The 18,892-nt window shown below is 37.6% G+C and overlaps 1 protein-coding gene across 1 annotated transcript in view; it reads right to left on the reverse strand.

The window, feature by feature from the left end:
* The window catches only part of UBR5 (ubiquitin protein ligase E3 component n-recognin 5), a 137,372-nt gene that overhangs the window by 67,117 nt on the left and 51,363 nt on the right, over nt 1-18,892 (reverse strand). The window contains exons 6-9 of the mRNA XM_032415892.1: nt 14,045-14,234; nt 13,689-13,848; nt 12,769-12,918; nt 10,726-10,937 (exon numbers count right to left, since the gene is read on the reverse strand). Of these exons, the coding sequence (XP_032271783.1) occupies nt 10,726-10,937; nt 12,769-12,918; nt 13,689-13,848; nt 14,045-14,234 (712 nt within the window). The remainder of the gene's footprint in view (nt 1-10,725; nt 10,938-12,768; nt 12,919-13,688; nt 13,849-14,044; nt 14,235-18,892) is intronic.

Raw genomic sequence — 18,892 nt, forward strand, 5'->3', positions numbered from 1 at the left:
GCCTTCTTTCAGCTCCTGGACCACGCCCGTAGGATCCTGCCATGTCCCTGGTATTCTCTTACCTTGTTTCTTGGGTGACTTCATCTCTCTCCCTAATCAAGCCTGCTCAAATGATACATCTGGCCACAGTGCCTACAAAACCACCACTCTCATATTCCATCTCCTCACTCTACTTTTTAGGTGACTGCATTTCACAACTTGACATACTATATATTACTCATGGATAGTCCATTCACTTGAATATAAGCTTTGTCTTGTCCACCACCACATCCCCACTTCGTAGAACAGTGCACAGAGTAGGCGCTCAATAAACTGCCAAATAAATGAAGAAAAAAGAAGAAGCTGAAGCTGGGAGAGTCAAGTGTCAAGACAGACGACTGCTTCCCTCTAGGCTCTTCCAAGCTGCTGAAAAAAAGGTCTACACTGTTTTGTTTTGTCTTTTTTAAGGCAGAAGTTTATTTAGTTTTAAGGTGATGCACATGCCAGAAGTTCAATGCAATTAAATTCCAAAAATCTCGGACAATAAATGTAAATGAGTATCAATAGTAATTTTTAACATAATATGTTAATATGATCGGAGTCATGAAGCTACCCAGAAATCACACGGCAAAACTTGCCAGGTAAGAGATTTTTGGTTGTACTTTTGCTATTGGTCTACACACTGCTTCTCTTTGGAATTCTGGCTCTGAAGTATGCTAAACTAATGGTGTCATTTTGCTTTTCTGTCAAATTCCAATCTTATTTGGTCAGATGGGTTATAGTGCCCAGCTAAAGCCTATAAAGTCTGCCACAAGTTAAAATTTAACAACAGATGATGCTGCAGAGGTATACTGAAAGGATTTTAATCTATTTTACCAATATCAGCCAGCCCTATTTTCAAGTCATTCCATAGAGGGGTGGGAGACCAAATGTGAAATTCTGCAAGTTAGCAATTCCTCTCTTTCCTTCTCCATAGGTGTCTGCAAACCCTCATCTACTCTCTCCACGGCTGCTTGCTTCATCAGATCCTAACACCTCTATCTCACACTCCCTTCTCCTTCCTTCGGTTAAAGGATAATGGAATCAGACCAAGTGAGCCCCCAAACTAGGATCCAACACTTACCAAGTATGTGACTCTGGTAAGTTTTAGAATTTCCCTGAACCCCCTTTCTTCACCTCTAAGGGGTAGAAGATGAAAAACCAAAGACCATTAACATTTATAAAGTACACAAGCACAGAGCCCAGCACCAGTAAGTGCTCAATCAAATTCAACTATGATTACTCTGCCCCCAACTTCACCTCCTACTCACCCAGAAAAGCACAAGCTTGCTGAATATTCCTATTTTTCTTGATTTATTTAACAAAAAAAAACACCATTCTCCTCTTCTCCCCACCTTCATCTCAGAAAAAGAAGAATGCTTCTCTTATTTAAAGGTAACCTCCACACACGGGCTGTAAGCCTCTCTCATAACCCCAACAACCATCCAAACTAATCTTTCTTTCAATCCTACTCATGGTAGAGTGAATTGCTTGGCATATGCTTCACTTTACCAGCTTTCACTCAGAGCCAGAACTGCACCATATCAGCCCCACGCATTTAATTAATCCATCTTCTCTTTAAACTCTTCAAACCATTTGACCCTGTTCATCTGTTCTGGAACCTCTCCTGTCCCTTGTTCACAGGTCACTACTCCCTAGTGGTCTTCTTCCTATTTTCATGGCTATTTTTTCCATCTCCCTCCTACCATCATGCGCTCCCTGCCCCAGATTCTGCCCTTGTCCCTTTATTCAAATTATACTCCACCCTCAGCCTAATGGACTGCAGCCAGTGGGGCGCCATGCTTTTAAACATGTACATCTCCTACTGCCACACTAACCTGCAAGAGTTATCTACCTGGATGTCTTAAAGCACCCTAACATCTATAAAATGAATTTATCATATCCTCCAAAGCTGCATGCCCCTTGCAGTCCCTCTCCATGAATGACGTCCATCACCCACCCTGTAACAGGAGAGACATGAAAACCTGGGCACTCTTGTCGCCTCCTCCTCTTCTCTCTCAACAAGGTAGTGACTAGTAAACCAGTGCTGCCTTTGCCTCAAATTCCTCAGATTCTTCCCTTCCTCTGTCCCTGCTGCCATTGCTTTGATTGAAATGCTCACAATTCCTTTCCACAATTCTACCAGTCTCTGAACCGACTCCAGATTTTTCGTATTCCTATCTTTCTCCCACAATGCCAACAATGCTCACCTCGTAAAAAAATAAAACAGAACCCCACATATCTCATCATGTCACCTCTCTAAGAACTCTGTCTGGTTCCTAGAGACTACAGAACGTCTTAACCGTGTGGCAAGTTGCCTGGGGCACTCACAGTCTTGCTCCATCTTGCTCTTCTCCTACTCCCTACTACATGCAGCAAGTCTGAATTTCTCATTGTTCCACAAATACACCGTGCCCTTTCATGACTCGAGGCTCATGCTTGGTATGTGTGGAATGCCTCTGCATCTTGGTCAATGCCTACTTAACCTTCCTTAAAAATGCTGCTCAGATATCATCTCCTCTGAAGTCTCTGCCAAATCTCTCAGGTAGTAGTAGTCATTCCCCACCGTGAACCCCTATGCACTGTAGTCACACCATCAAGTCTATCACTGATCACATACTGTGAACACATTATATTGTATGTGAATGTCTGTCTTCCCCCCAGAATCCCCTGGGGGGAGAGGGGGCGGGTCCATATTGTATTCACCTCTACATTCCCACAGGCCAGCTTGGCACAGGGCATATAGCAGGAGCACCCTGAGACATGAATGAACAAATGAATTTTAACTAAAATGCCTTGCCAGAGCAGTACAATCCTGAACAAATCATCCCTATAGCAACAGCATGGTGCACGAGGCCCCTCAGAAGTGACTTACCTATATCCTCCCAAGATAGGCCAATGTTCCCCAGGTAAGTCCTGAATGAGCTAACTGAACCCGAAAGGCCCTGAAAATCCATTATGGACAAATGTGGAAAATTTGTGTGTCCAACCATAGGAAGATGATGGAATAATCACCTATTGCTTCTGGCCTTATTTAGATTCGTTATGTAAAGAAATATAAAACAAACACAACACAAAAGAACAGTATTTTAGATCACTCATTTCATAATGTCATCAAAAACATTGTTTTTATTGTTTTAATGAAATAATAATGGCTGCCTCTGAGCAAGTTGGGGCCTGCTTCAACCCAACTGGAAAAAGTAGATATGGCATGTTTCCTTAAAGATAGTAGTTTGCAGCCCTATTTTTTTTTTTTTTTAACAAAAATCAAGTCATTAGTGGTTGAAGTACTCAATAAATTTCCAACTGTCTGAAGGACACTAAATAAATAACTGAACTGAGGTCATCAATCAAACTAGAAATCCCTCCCCAAAAGAAGATGGAAACTGTCAAAAATATGAAAGAAATTACCTACAGGCCAAAACTTGAAAAGCACGTAAGTCTAGCAGCATGAATCCCTGCTGACCACATCTACATTTAGTGACTTCTATTTTGAAACAGTTGGTCTTTCTATTCCTAAACTTCTCCCATAAAACTTGGGTTTTCATCTTTTTTTTTTAATTTTATTATGTTATGTTAGTCACCATACAATACATCATTGGTTTTTGATGTGGTGATCCACGATCCATTGTTTTCGTATAACACCCAGTGCTCCATGCAGTACGTGCCCTCTGTAATACCCATCACCGGGCTAACCAATCCCTCCCCTCCCCCCTCCCCTCTAAAACCCTGTTTGTTTCTCAGAGTCCATAGTCTCTCATGGTTCATCTCTCCCTCCAATTCCTCCTCCCCATTTTTCCCTTCCTTCTCCTAATATCCTCCATGTTATTCCTCATGTTCCACAAATAAGTGAAACCATATGATAATTTGACTTTCTCTGCTTGACTTATTTCACTTAGCATAATCTCCTCCAGTCCCATCCATGTTGACGTAAAAGTTGGATATTCATCTTTTCTGATAGCTGAGTAATATTCCATTGTATATATGGACCACATCTTCTTTATCCATTCATCTGTTGAAGGGCATCTCGGCTCTTTCCACAGTTTGGCTATTGCGGACATTGCTGCTACTAACATTGGGGTGCATATGGCCCTTCTTTTCACTACATCTGTGTCTTTGGGGTAAACACCCAGTAGTGCAATTGCTGGGTCATAGGGTAGCTCTATTTTTAAATTTTTGAGGCACCTCCACACGGTTTTCCAAAGTGGCTGTACCAACTTGCATTCCCACCAACAGTGTAAGAGGGTTCCCCTTTCTCCACAACCTCTCCAACATTTGTTGTTTCTTTCCCTGTCCATTTTTGCCATTCTAACTGGTGTAAGGTTATCTCAGTGTGGTTTTGATTTGGATTTCCCTGATGGCTAATGATGATGAACATTTTTTCAGGTGTCTGTTAGCCATTTGTATGTCTTCTTCAGAGAAATGTCTTTTCATATCTTCCGCCCACTTTTTGACTTGATTATTTGTTTTTTGGGTGTTAGAGTTTGAGAAGTTCTTTATAGATCTTGGATACCAGCCCTTTATCTGTAGTGTCATTTGCAAATATCTTCTCCCATTCTGTAGGGTTGCCTCTTTGTTTTGTTGACTGTTTCCTTTGCTGTGCAGAAGCTTTTTATCTTGATGAAGTCCCAAAAGTTCATTTTTGCTTTTGTTTCACTAGTTTGTTTTTAATTTGCCTACCATCAGCCAACACTAGCTTTCCCAGTAAGTACCAGCACCAACAGCAACGTACTGTGTATTATGCTTGAAGTGGATGAAATAGAACCACAGGTCACTCTGTGGAATTTGGTCAACTTTATTTATTCACACTTCATTTCTCCTTGCCTATCTACTTTTCCCTAGTCTCCTTATGCCTGCCTTCTTTTCCTTTTTATGACCATTTCTCCTTTTATTAAATTACATCTGTGACACATCTAGCTAATTCTTAACAGGTACTACTGGAAGCTTCCAAGTGTCAATAAAACAACAACAACAAAGACCTCTCCCCACTCAACTTGCCCTTCTAGAACCCTGAAGGTAAAGCAGTATGATCAACAAGTTTGATCAACTGGTTCCAAAAGTGAGGCTGCTCCAATAGCTTAAGTAAGGAGCCAAATGTCATGGGGCTATTTGCTCTTAATACCATTCAAAGGAACTGAGAATCACATGCAACTCTACAATTCAAAAGACCAGTGTGAATGTAATTTCCTTATTTCCCTTAGACCATAAGAAAATGAGTGCATGATGGTAAGGGATGGGGCTGCAAATTAACAGCACAGACTTGGCCCATCAGTTTTTTCCTTCATCGCCCACCACACAACTCTCACCACCCTCTTCTCTCACAACTTGCTGAAAATAAAGGATATGTGCGTGCTTTTAACTGAAAGCGTCTGTTATGGGGCACAAAGTGAAGTTTTTATTTTTATGTTCAGTTTCAGCAGATTTACTCAGCTCGGATTTCTGTGTAACTTTACTCCTTCCTCTCCCTCCCACATCCCTTACTTCACTCTCTTGGTAACAGTCTTTCGTGACTGTAGCTGCATAAATATATATATAGTTACATTTTGCATGTAGACATTCAGCAACATAAAACTAAATTTCTAGTCTGAGAAAAGTAAATTTCAGAACTGAGAAGTGAAATGAAGCCATGTGAGATAATCACCTAATGGGAAGATTGCATCTTCTTACCAAAGTAACTGAATTATCACAGCTACTACCAGAAATATAAAGTATAAAAAGCAAAGGGGAGGAGGGACAGAAATGGGGGACAGCAGAGTGTTGGGGAAGGAGGGAGGAATGACAGATGAAGAGACAGGGCAGCCTAATAAGAATGCTGACATTCTCAGGTAAGACTATTCAGAAACTAGTATGAACTTGGCTAGTTCAACTGTGATCAGGATCTTGGACTTAAAGGCCCTCCCTCCATTTCTCCCTTAGGTAGATATAGACTACCCATAAATTTCCTATTATGCTATATTATTATTGTAATGAAATGTTTTCATTTCTTGCATTTTATAGGCCAGTCAGACTATGGACATGGTCCATATCTCTTTCAGCTTGTGCCCAACTCTGTACCAGCAGAGAATCTGGCACACAAAATACTATTGCCTCATGGTCCCGCTTGGAATACCCAAACCCACTGGGCTCTTACCCTTCTATGACCTACAGAAACTGCCTGTTCTCTTTGTAGCCTAGGACCCTGCTTCTCCTTGCTCTTTACACTTTACATATACCAAGTTATTTAATTCTCATGACAATCTCACAAGGTAAAAACCATTATTATCCCCATCTTACAGATGAGAAACAAAGGCCCAGGGAGGTTAAAGGACTTGACCAAGGCCACACAGCTGGTAAGTGGCAGGGCCAGGATATGAGCACTCCAGTAGTCTGGCTGTAGAGTCCACACTCAGCAATTGCTCTGGCCTCTTAGGATACGCCAGAGCCTCTTGTACCTAATTCTATAACAGTACTTACTCCAAAGCATTAACAGAATTGTTCTGCCTTCTACAAAACCCTTACCCTAACGCCTGAGCAAAAGGCCTAACAGAAAGTACACATGAATCAAGATTACTAAATTAACACTGACTGGGGCGCCTGGGTGGCTCAGTCGTTAAGCGTCTGCCTTTGGCTCAGGTCACGACCCAGGGTCCTGGGATGGAGCCCCACATCAGGCTCCCTGCTCCATGGGAGGCCTGCTTCTCCCTCTCCCGCTCCCCCTGCTTGTGTTCCTTCTCTAACTCTCTCTCTCTCTCTCTCTGACAAATAAATAAATAAGTAAATAAACCTTTTAAAAATAAATTAACATTGACTGAATGACCTTCACTTCTGTCTCCATGAAGCTTTCAACATCCCTATGATAATTTCCAATTTTCATATTTTTTAAGATGTTGAAAAATTAGTAAGGGAAGAAACTTTTATGCCTATTTTTTTTAACAATTTAAAAAATTTTTTTCTTTTTACCTTTTGATGCCCTGCCTCTAGTACCCACCAATCTGTTCTATGTATCTATGAGTTTGGTGCTTTGTTCTGTTTTGTTTCAATTCTGATGATTCCAGATATAAGAGTGACCATACAGTATTTGTCTTTCTCTGACTTATTTCACCCAGCATTATGCCCTTGAGGTACCATCCATGTTGTCAAAAATGGCATGACTTCCTTCTTTTTTATGGCGGAATAATATTCAAGTGTATGTTTGAGTATATGTATGTATTAACATCTTCTTTATCCATGACCCATTGATGGATATTTAAGGTTATTTCCATATATTGGCTATTGTACATAATGCTGAAATGAACACGGGGGTGCATGTATCTTTTTGGATGTTTTCATTTTCTTTGTATAAACACCCAGAAGTGGAATTGCTGGATAATATGGTAGTTCTATTTTTAATATTTTAAGGAACCTCCATACCATTTTCCATAGTGGCTGCACCAATTTACATTCCCACCAACAGTGCCTAAGAGTTCCCAAGTATGCTCTTATATATACTAGCTTTGACATTTAGCTCAACGAATAACTCAAGAAAATATTTAAATTTAAGGTTACCTAAAGTATTTTCAGTTCAAGATTATACTGCAAAAGGCTTAAAGAAAATAGAACACTCATTCCACTATTTAAAGGAACTAATTTATTAGCCTACAAAATGGTGAAATTTTGAAGAAGTTGCTGTTTCTCTAGATAGGTGGTAGGAAGTCAGTAGTAATCCAGATAATTTACTAATGGAATTTCTCATGACCCCTAACAAAATGAAGAGTGAAAATACTATGGTTACTACCCAAACTTACAATTTAAAAATACTGGATTAGGTCATGTCTGAAATTAACGCTGGGAGGCATTCTTTGACCCTCACTCCCCTCGAAAAAGAAAGAAAAAGACACTACTTTTAAGTAGTGTGTGCTGACAATGCTCCCATCTCCCTGCACTCGCCACCTGACTCTCGATCACCTATCAAGCTTTCCCCCAAAACCCTAGTACTTCCCAGGGACCACTACCCCCAATTTGGGGAGACCAATATGGTCCTACATATTACCTATTTCTGTGTGTAGCATTGATCCTATGCGCCTTCATGATAGTTCTGCATGGTGTCTGAAAGTTATCTGCAGACTAGGTCTTTTTCCCTTTAATAGTTAGCTCTCTGCATTCTCTGAGGGTAGCAGTCAGCCTCACATCACTTACTGGTATTTGTTGAAAACTGTGACAATGCTTAAGAGTTTGATTAGGCTTAAGTTATTTTCTTTCCCTAAATTGAAATTTTTGATGTCTAAATTTCAATCATAAGCTAATAAAAAGTGGATCTTTTCCAGTGACAATATTTTATTTTTTTCTTATTTAAATTCAGTTCATTAACATGTGATGTATTTTTTAGTTTCAGAGGTAGAGTTCAGTGATTCATCGGTCTTATATAATACCCAGTGCTCATAACATCATGTGCCCTCCTTCATGTCCATCACCCAGTTACCCCATCCTCCCCACCCTCCACCCCTCCAGCAAGCCTCAGTTTGTTTCCTACAATTAAGAGCCTCTTATGGTTTGTCTCCCTCTCTGGTTTCGTCTTGTTTGATCTTTCCCTCTCTTCCCCTATGCTCCTCTGTTTCAGTGACAATATTTTAAATTAGGTGTTTAATAGGAAAAAAAAGCTATAGGTAGGATATACTGTTTCACACACTCCTGTTCCTCCTTCATTCAGCATCTAAACATCAAGGCAATAACACACTGTGTTTCATGAGGTACTTATTGACTGTCTCTGAAAACAAGATGTACTAAAAACATGGCCATCAGTAAAGACCAATAAAGACTGGCTCAATCTATCAGAGCATACACTGGCCAGGGAAGAAGCTTGCTAAATTTGTACTGTTTAAAACACTTTCATTCGGGGCGCCTGGGTGGCTCAGTCGTTAAGCGTCTGCCTTCGGCTCAGGTCATGATCCCAGGGTCCTGGGATCGAGCCCCGCATCGGGCTCCCTGCTCCGTGGGAAGCCTGTTTCTCCCTCTCCCTCTCCCCCTGCTTGTGATCCTGCTCTCACTGTGTCTCTCTCTGTCAAATAAATAAATAAAATCTTTAAAAAAAAAAATAAATGAATAAAAAAATAAAACACTTTCATTCATCAAAAATAATACATGATAAAGAAGCCCAGACTAGGGGCGCCTGGGTGGCTCAGTCGTTATGCATCTGCCTTCGGCTCAGATCATGGTCCCAGGGTCCTGGGATCGAGCCCTGCACAGGGCTCCCTGCTTGGCGGGAAGCCTGCTTCTCCCTCTCCCACTCCCCCTGCTTGTGTTCCCTCTCTTGCTGTGTCTCTCTCTGTCAAATAAATAAAATCTTAAAAAAAAAAAAAGAAAAGAAGAAGCCGAGACTAATATATATGTGATGGCACTATTAAAACAAGATTCATGAATCCTCTATTACTTCCTGCCAACATGAAGTAGACACAGCCTAATATGATCCAGGCAAGAGAAATAGGAAACACAGAACAATGTACGGAAAAAGGGGGAAAAAAGAGGGGGAAGCCTAGGCTTAAATCACCTTCTACCATATGGAATAAAAGCAGAACTTAGGACATATCTAGTTTTATGGAAATAAGTAAGAGAATGCCAATTCAGGGAAAGCTTGTCAGCTGCCAAAGAAAACAGAATAACCTTTTGCTTACAAAGAGGCTGATTAAAATTCATGTTCCTTCTTGCATTCAAGCTTTCCACATGAGCTGAATACTGAGGAAAATAAATGAAGTACATCAAGATTCACAATTACTATGAAAAATAAACAAATCCAGAAAGCTAAACAATATTTTCCTTTAATATCCCAAATTCAAATTCAACGTCAAAGAAAGAAAAGAAATCCCTATCAGAATCTCCTTATCTGCTAGAGATTAACCTCAAAGTTCTTATGTTCTTTTACTTTACTTCTCCTTAAGAAAATTTCCTACCCACTGGCTCTGGAAATAAGAAAAAGGCACGTCAAAAGAGAGAGAGAAAACATGGCTTCCTACAAGAGCCATTACCAAGCACTTATGACAATGAGACCTAGACAGCAGCAATAGGATGTAGACACTCTGCTTCATATGCGGCAGTTATGTATTTTTAAAGATTCAAATCAACTTAACAAATCCTGGATGCTTTCTAGAAGCCAGCCATTGTACTTCTCCTCAGGATGCAGAGCAGAACTCCCCTAGTCCATTCCTGTTTAGACTGCTTTGTCTCCCACAGCATTTAGAGCAAAGGATCTGCTGGAATTCATTGCCATAAAACAGGACAGCTAACTAATCAAAGAAACACAGATCCCTAATCTTGCCCTGACATGCATGCTTGTATCAATGACCATGAACTTACCCCACAGTAACTGGGGTCCATGTGACATTACAAAACAAATTTCTACAAAGGGCCATCAGTTATTGGCAAAATTATCACCAGAAAAGAAGTCCTGAAACAGAATGCTGATGTGTTATCTGGAACTACCATTCCGATTTCTCTGATTTATTTCATCAAGTAGGAAAAACAAAAATAAAACAAAAAATAGCACCAATGAGCATATCTCACTAAGATGACTCATCTAGTGCCAAATAAAGATATTCTATGTATATTTTAGAACAAAACAAAAATATCACTTCATGTCTGTGTGTGTTGTGTGTTTAATGATAATACAAATATCTGAAGTAAAACAGAAACCTTTTTGAGGGGTGGGGTTTGCCAGGAATCCATTTAAATCGAAAGGGTGGAAATTTTTCCAAATACCTTATCAGGCCACCACTGCAAATCTTCTCCTAAAGACACTGGACTTTGAACAGGTGTATTCTTCTTATCCAGGTTTGGCTCTCCTTCCTTGCTGGTGGAGCCCCTTTCATTATCAAATGAGGCTCCATCAAGCCACCTTCGTTCACGTAAACGTAAAACGGATTCACGTTCACGCAACAGCTCAGAGTCTCTCTCTAAGGGAAGAAGGAGAACTGGTATGCAATTGGGTCACACCAGTGGGATAAAAGTAAGCCACTCTCTAGTAAAGACCCTTCAGGATGCAACTAACAGCAGTTTATCTACTCACAAAAATTTAATGTAAATGTATATCTAATAAGCCTGACATGCAACATTCAAAACATTAACTCTTTCAAGTGAAGGTATGAAAATTATAAACTAGTATTTTTGAGAACTATGTAGAGGCAGACTTTTTTTAATTCCAACTACATGTTTTTAGAGCAGAATTACTTTATTTTAAACTGGATTTTTAAAATGGAGTTTAAAATTTTTGGTTTTCATTTAAAATGCTTACCATAACTTTATTAGAAAATGTGCATAAATTAGAATTTCAACATGTTAGATACATATGTAAACCAAAAAAGAGTATTTGTTAGAATGTCTTCAGTTATTAAAAAAACAAAATAAAAAACCCTACACATACAGGGAAAAAACTTGAAAAGGCTAAAATACAAATCCATTAACATTAACTATAAAAATTTTTATAATTCAAGCCTTGTTTAGAGTAATTTTACATTCTGGATCTTCATACCAGTCTCGTTTACACATTTCTGAGAAACCAGACAAGCTTTTTTTCTTTTAATAATCTTTACAGAAAGATTCCCTTACAAAAATGCTTCCCCTGCAATTGGCCTACAAACTCTCTAAAACTGGTTTTGTTGTTTTGGGTTTGTTTTTGGTTTTGTTTTTCTGTTTGCTCATACATTATTTTTTTTTACGTAGGTAATCAAAATATACTTTCCAGGACTTGGATAAGGACTAGAAACAATATTAAATTGAACCATATGAAATTGCCATCCGTGCAGGTCAAAAATGGTCAAGTACCAGCAATTTCATATGGTTCAGATAAAAAGTAATGCCTACACAGAATGACCTACGGAAAAGCAAAAGGGAGAAATTTAGAAGGAGTTATTTGTGCTCGATATTGAATATTTGAAAATGCAATACTTGATATATTTAAGGCAATACAGTGTGGACTTATTTAAAAATGTTTAAAGCTATTACATAATAGGTTCAGTATATTACAAGATCATTATAGATTTGTTATTTTTAAACTTTGCTTTTAAGTACTAGATATTTGCAGCAAGGTTCTAATATAACATGGCATCTTTTCCAGTTTACTAATGATCAGTAAATAATATATAACCGATTCTTGTATGTTATTTGAATCAAGCAGTTTTACATTCTGGAAAGTAAAAATACTGACTTAATAAGGTTAAAATGCAAGCTAAATCTATACCAACATACACAGAGAAAGTCTTACATTTGTATGATTTCAAAATCTTCTAACCTCTACTATGTACTATACCTCTGAAGGATTTCAAACTTTTAAAAATAACATTTTAATAAGATAATCATTTCTATATATTTATTGGCCAATCCCATTCTACTATGTTTTTTCACATTTCACTCTTCTGTCTAACCAAGATTTAAAATGAACAGAATAATCACTTTAATCAAATAAACTAAAGAGACTTGTTTTCTGAATGCTGCATGTCACTGTAAAGTAGAATTCTGCTTTTAGTTCAGAATCCATATTCCTAATTAAAAATATAGGTAGGTAAGTCGTAACCCTTGATAAGTATTCCACAATGTTGATAAGATAATTTCTAAAGTAAAGTACTATTTGTGGCTCTTCAAGATCAAAAATAACTAGTTTAATACCAAAGCATTCAAAAACACTAATAAGTAATAATTTATTATTGTATTAATTACTGTAATATTAAAAGTTCAAACACAATGAATTGTACCACTATCTCTCCATACAGCCAGCCAATGATCACAAAGAAATAAATGCAAAATTACCTCGAGATGAGCCTAGCCTGGAAAGTGATGAACGACGAAAAGAAGGGTAACCAAAATAGCTAATGTCCTCAGAAAACATGGCATCCGCATCAATAATGACACTTGGGTGGGCAGAATGAATGTCAGCATCAAGAAGAGACATAAGATCCTCTATAAACAGAAACATACACATAAATAAAGCAGACACAGAAAATACCCGTAGACCACTGAAAGGTCTCTGAAAATTAAATCCGATAAAAATGAGACCCTAACTACTGATATACCCAGGAAATAATATTATTAACAAAGATTTTAAGGAGCAGGAAAGGCATGACTGCCACTTCGGCTACCTACTAAATAATCACAAGAAAAAAAGATCTCTATTTAATATATTTGTAACATCACAGAGATAATACATTCAAATCTAAATACGGTTTTTACATATTCAGTAATAAGGGCATCAAAAAACAACATTCCAGAGTCATCTGTCAGCCAGTGATAAAGACACACACATACATCCATGTCTTTACTGGAACCAAACACAAGTCTACTGAGCAAAAACATTTCCCATTTTCCCTTAAAAGTATTTTACAGGGGTGCCTGGGTGGCTCAGTTGTTAAGCATCTGCCTTTGACTCAGGTCATGATCCCAGGAACCTGGGATCGAGCACCGCATCAGGCTCCCTGCTCCGCAGGAAGCCTGCTTCTCCCTCTCCCACTCCTTCTGCTTGTGTTCCCTTTCTCGCTCTCTCTCTGTCAAATAAATAAAGTCTTTGAAAAAAAAAAAAAAGTATTTTACAATCAAATTAAACACTCCAGTGAGAAATATCTACCACTTTGGAAAGAACCATCAGAAAATCCATTGTACTTTAAAATTCCATTCCCCAGTCAAAAAAGTCTCTCCCTCCAGAGATGAGAAAACCATGATGGTGATCCACCAACCTCCAGGCAAATAAGATTCACTGGCTGTATCATCCCCATCATCTCCATCTTCATCATCCCGGCTAAGTAAATTATTTACAGCAAGGTTTACATCAAGATTTGTTCGTTGAAGTTCCCGAATAATGACACTTCTGGATTTGCCTTGTAAAACGACCTGGGCCTGAAATACAAAATAAAGAAGAGTGCTATGCTAAATCTCTTTTGCTTACACTTTTATCAAAATCAGCTTTCCAGGACGACTCCGGAAAAGCAGTATTTCACAATCCATGCTGTGAGTCAGGACTACAGCCCAGGACATTCAGTTAAACCTCCTCTTGCTCTGCTGCCTTATGTGAAGTGTTCTACCAGATCTCTACCTGTGAGATCAGCTCCTCCGGGATGACGGACGCAGGGATAACTGGCTGTGGCTGACTGCCCAAAAGCCCAGATCCTCGGTCCCGGCCTGTCCGAATAACTCGGGTCTGTCGGCGGGAATCTCGAGCTCCGGCTGATGACCTACCAGAGGAGCCTCCTCCACTTCCACCGACTCCAGAACTCCATCGACTTCTAAAGAGTACACAATTTTCAGAATTAGCATTTTAAACAATAGAAGATCACCTTGTGTCTCACATTCATTCCCTTAACTGAAGACAAAGCTATTTGTCTAATTGACATATATTTTACAGTATTTTAATAGAACAAGGTAATATAACTGAGCCTTAAAATAAAACTGTTTCCATTTTTTAAATGCTTACATATAAATTCACTCTTTAGAAAGATATATATCACACTTTTGCATCTTTTAAAATCATGTTTTAAAGCTCCACATACCAAGTATTTCTAGTCACAATTCTAGAATGAGTTATAGGATACACCTTGCCTCTACATGAAAGACTCATCAGACATAACTACCAACAATGTGTTACACAAAAAGTGTAATTCAGAGTTTAGGACTCAAACTGCTTTGCATGAAATGAAACATTCATTTGCAAAGATATTTGTCCATTAATATTTAGTTCTATTAACTACCTTGACCAAAAAGAAGCTACTATTTTAAAATAATCATTAATTTTTTAAGTATGAGAAAACTTAGATGACATTTCCATCTTCACTTTCTGCCCCCAACATGAGCATTAAGGATTTTCAAATCAACTAAGCTAGATAACCATAAAGAACAGCTTTTCTGCATTCAATTGGATCTTAAAGAAAATGTTCCCCCAAATCATATTAGCCTTAGAAATCATGACAGTGCCAGTCTCTTTTCTTTAAAAATTTTTTAGTATAGTTGATGCCTCTTTAAAATGAATCTAATACTTAGAGATCATTCAATCTAGAGAAAGCTACTTTACTCTCAACTACTCTTCATTGTACTCACCTAAAACTGAAACCTTCAACCTCCCATTGTGAACAGATTTAGTTTAAATTTGATTTTCCAAGCCTTTTTTTCCCTTAAAAATGTTTGACTATATTAATCATAACAATTCTCAAACTAACATACAACTACTTGATCTTCTCACTTAATTGGAAAGCCCAATCTGTCTAAACAACAAAACTTCTAAAATAGTTTCCGCAGTAAAATGGGAAAAAAATCTCCAGAAAACCTGGTGTCACCCTTTTTGATGGCTTTCTACCCTTGTTGATATACTCTATCAACTGTGTCTGTGTATCTGTATCTACAACCTAAGAACCGCCCAAGATAATTTTAGAGAAAAACAATATTTTGCATTCTCAAAGCTACAGTATGAACCATCACTTCATCTCAGCTGTGCACCAGATTTCATAAATGTAGTGGTAGTGAACCATTTACAGACCGAAAGGAAAACAAAGGAGCATTAAAAGTGTATTACATTAACAAAAAGGAAAATAAGAAAACAATTCCATTTACAATATCAAAAAAAAAACAAAAACAAAAACCAATACTTAAGGATACACCTAACCAAGGAGGTGAGATTTATATACTGAAAGCTACCAAACACAGCTAAGAAAATTTAAAGAAGGCACAAATAAAAAGAAACAAATCTCATGTTCGTAACTGGAAGACTTAATATTATCAAGATGTCCATATTACTCAAAGCAACAGATTCATCACAATCCCTATCAAAATCCCAAATGGCATTTTTTACAAAAATAGAAAAGTTCATCCTAAAATTCATGTGGGGTCTTGAGAGACCCTCAAGAGCCAACACAATTTTGAAAAAGAAGAAAAATAAAATTCTAGAGAATACTTTGTAATCTTGAAACATCATTACAGAACTACTGTAATTAAAACACTGTGGTCTGACATAAGGACAAATAAACCAGTGGAACAGAATAGAGAGCCCAGAAATAAAATCTTGCACGTATGGTCAAATGATCTTTGACAAGGGTGCCAAAACCACTCAATGGGGAAAGGACAGTGTCTTCAACAAATGATGCTGGGAAAATTAGATATCTCTATGCAAAAGGATAAAACTGGACCCTTACGTTATACCATACGCAGCAATTAATTTAAAATGATTAAAGACCTAAACAAAAGACCAAAAAATTTTAAATTCCTAAGAAGAAAACAGCGGAAAAGCTTCATGTAAGACCTGGCAATGATCTTAAGATACGACACCAAAAGCACAGCACTAAAAGCAAAAACAGACAAAATGAACTATATCAAACCTAAAAACTTTGTGCCTCAAAGGACATAATCAACAGAATGAAAAGGCAACCTAAAATGGGAGAAAATATCTGCAAATCACATATCTGATAATAACTTAATATCCAGAATATATAAAGAGCTCCTACACTCAACAACAAAAAATAGCCCAATTAAAAACTGGATAAAGGATGTGAATAAACATTCCTCCGAAGATGATACACAAATGGCCAACAAACATATGAAAAGATGTTCCATATCACTAATCATCAGAACCAAGTAAGATATCCCCTTACACCCATTAGAATGGCTATTATTGAAATAAAAACAAAAACAAAAAGACAGAAAATTACAAGTGTTAGCAGCAAAGATGTGCAGAAACTGGAACACTCATGCACTGTTGGTGGGACTGTAAAATCGTGCAATGCTATGGAACAGTATGGAGGTGCATCAAAAATTAAAAATAGAACTATCATATGACCCAGGCAAGCCCACTTCTGGATATATGTGCAAAAGAACTGAAAACCGTCTCAAGAGAGATCTGTATACCCACATTCACAGCAACATTATTCACAGAAGCCAAGAGGTGGAAGCAACCAAATGTCCAAAGGATGAATGGATAAACAAAATGTGGCATATACATACACTGGAATATTATTCAGCCTTAAAAAGAAAGAAAATCCTGTCACAGGTTACAACATGGATGAACCTTGAAGACATTATGCTAGTGAACGAACCCAGTCACAAAAAGAGAAAAACCATGTGATTCCAGTTATATGAGATATCAATAAAGTAGTCAAATTCATAGACATAGAAAGTAGAATGGCAGTTGCCAGGGGTTAAGGAGAGGGTATAAATGGGATAAAATGGGTGTAAAGTTTCATTTTGCAAAATGAAAAAGTTCTGGAGATCTGTTTCACAACAACATGAATATATTTAATATTACTGAACTGTACACTTAAAAATGGCTAAGACAGTAAATTTTGTTTTATACCCTGATTTTAAAAATTAAGTCATGTGTTATCAAAGAAAGCAATATGCTAGAAAGTACTTATTTTCAAGTTATATGCATTGTAACAATTATGCAACAGAAAATAATAACGGATCAATGAAACATAAGCAAGTACTCAAATCAAATATTAAATCAGCATTTCTACTTCATGGTTTCCTATTAAGGTACAAAAACAAAGTCATCAGGTAGAACTACTTTTGAAATTTTTAAACATTCAAAGCTAAATACATTATTTCAACTTGAAAACAGGGAGAACCATATTCTAAAAAAGTCTTAACAATATATAACTAGGGTGACAATATGTCCCAGTTTGCTTGAGATATTGCCTGTTTAAGCCTACTATCTGAGCCTAATTATTAATTTCACTCCAAAATGTCCTAGTTTGTGGCTTATTTCTACCAAGGATTGCATACCATTTCTCCCCCAAGCCAATACTGCTAGAAACCTGATCAGATATACTATCCAAATACACATCTACTCCTGGGCAGACCTTACAGGTATTAATAAACTGAAATCTCCATGAGGGGTGCATAGATTACATAAGTAAGTGAAGTTAAGGTAACAGGGAAGACTGGAGAGTATCAGCCTACCTAAAATACCCAAATTCACTGCTGGATTCTTTCATCAAAACACCAATGGCTGCCAATTCGCAATCTCTGCTATACAAACCCTCAACAGAGGTTAGCTGAAAGACATATGTCAAAATATCTCTAGTATGCCCATTAACCTGTTGCCAAGGAGCATACCATGTTTTCCCACTTGGGCCCACTGTGCAGTGTGTTTCTTCTATCACAATCCAAACAACCTACCAGTCTCCCTACTTCAATTGCTCCTCAACATTCCTTCCTCTAGTCAACTTGCTATCTAGAGAGAATAAGATATTGAACCAAGCACACACGAACAGAGATTTAGTAGTGGTCAAAAAATACAGTATGGGAATGGGTGATTTTTTTAATCCATAATTTTAGTGAGCTATGTAATTTTTTTAATATTAAACTCAAAAGTACTAGGAAAACCAGTTTCTCCTACCTGTACTTTGTTCATCAAAATTAATCCTACAATTTTAATCCCATTACACAGTACACTCAAGGTTAACAGAATGCTTCAAAATCAACTGAGGAAATCACACCATAGGAATTAGTCCACAGCTTCCAAACTTAAAGCCCATGGACCAAGTCTTGTCCATAAACCCGGTTGGTTGGCTTAAAAAAAAAAATACACACATCATCATCAAAAATAAGGCAAATCTGAGAAACTATCACAATCAAGAGGAGCCTAAGGAGATGACTAAATGTAATGTGATATCCTGGATGGGATCTTGGAACAGAAAAAAGACAATAGGAGAAAACTAAGGAAATATGAATAACCTTCAGTCTTCAGTGAATAATAATGTATCAACATACATTAATTATAAAAAATTTACCATACCAATGTTATATATTAATAACAGTAGAAAATAGGCACAGGATATAGGAGAACTCTCAGTACTATCTTTGCAATTTTTCTGTCAATCTGAAACTGTTTTTTTTTTTTTTTAAAGATTTTATTTATTTATTTGAGAGAGAGAGAATGAGAGAGACAGCACATGAG

Source organism: Phoca vitulina, unplaced genomic scaffold, assembly GCF_004348235.1.
Source record: "Phoca vitulina isolate PV1807 unplaced genomic scaffold, GSC_HSeal_1.0 scaffold18, whole genome shotgun sequence".
In the NCBI taxonomy this organism is placed as follows: Eukaryota; Metazoa; Chordata; class Mammalia; order Carnivora; family Phocidae; genus Phoca; species Phoca vitulina.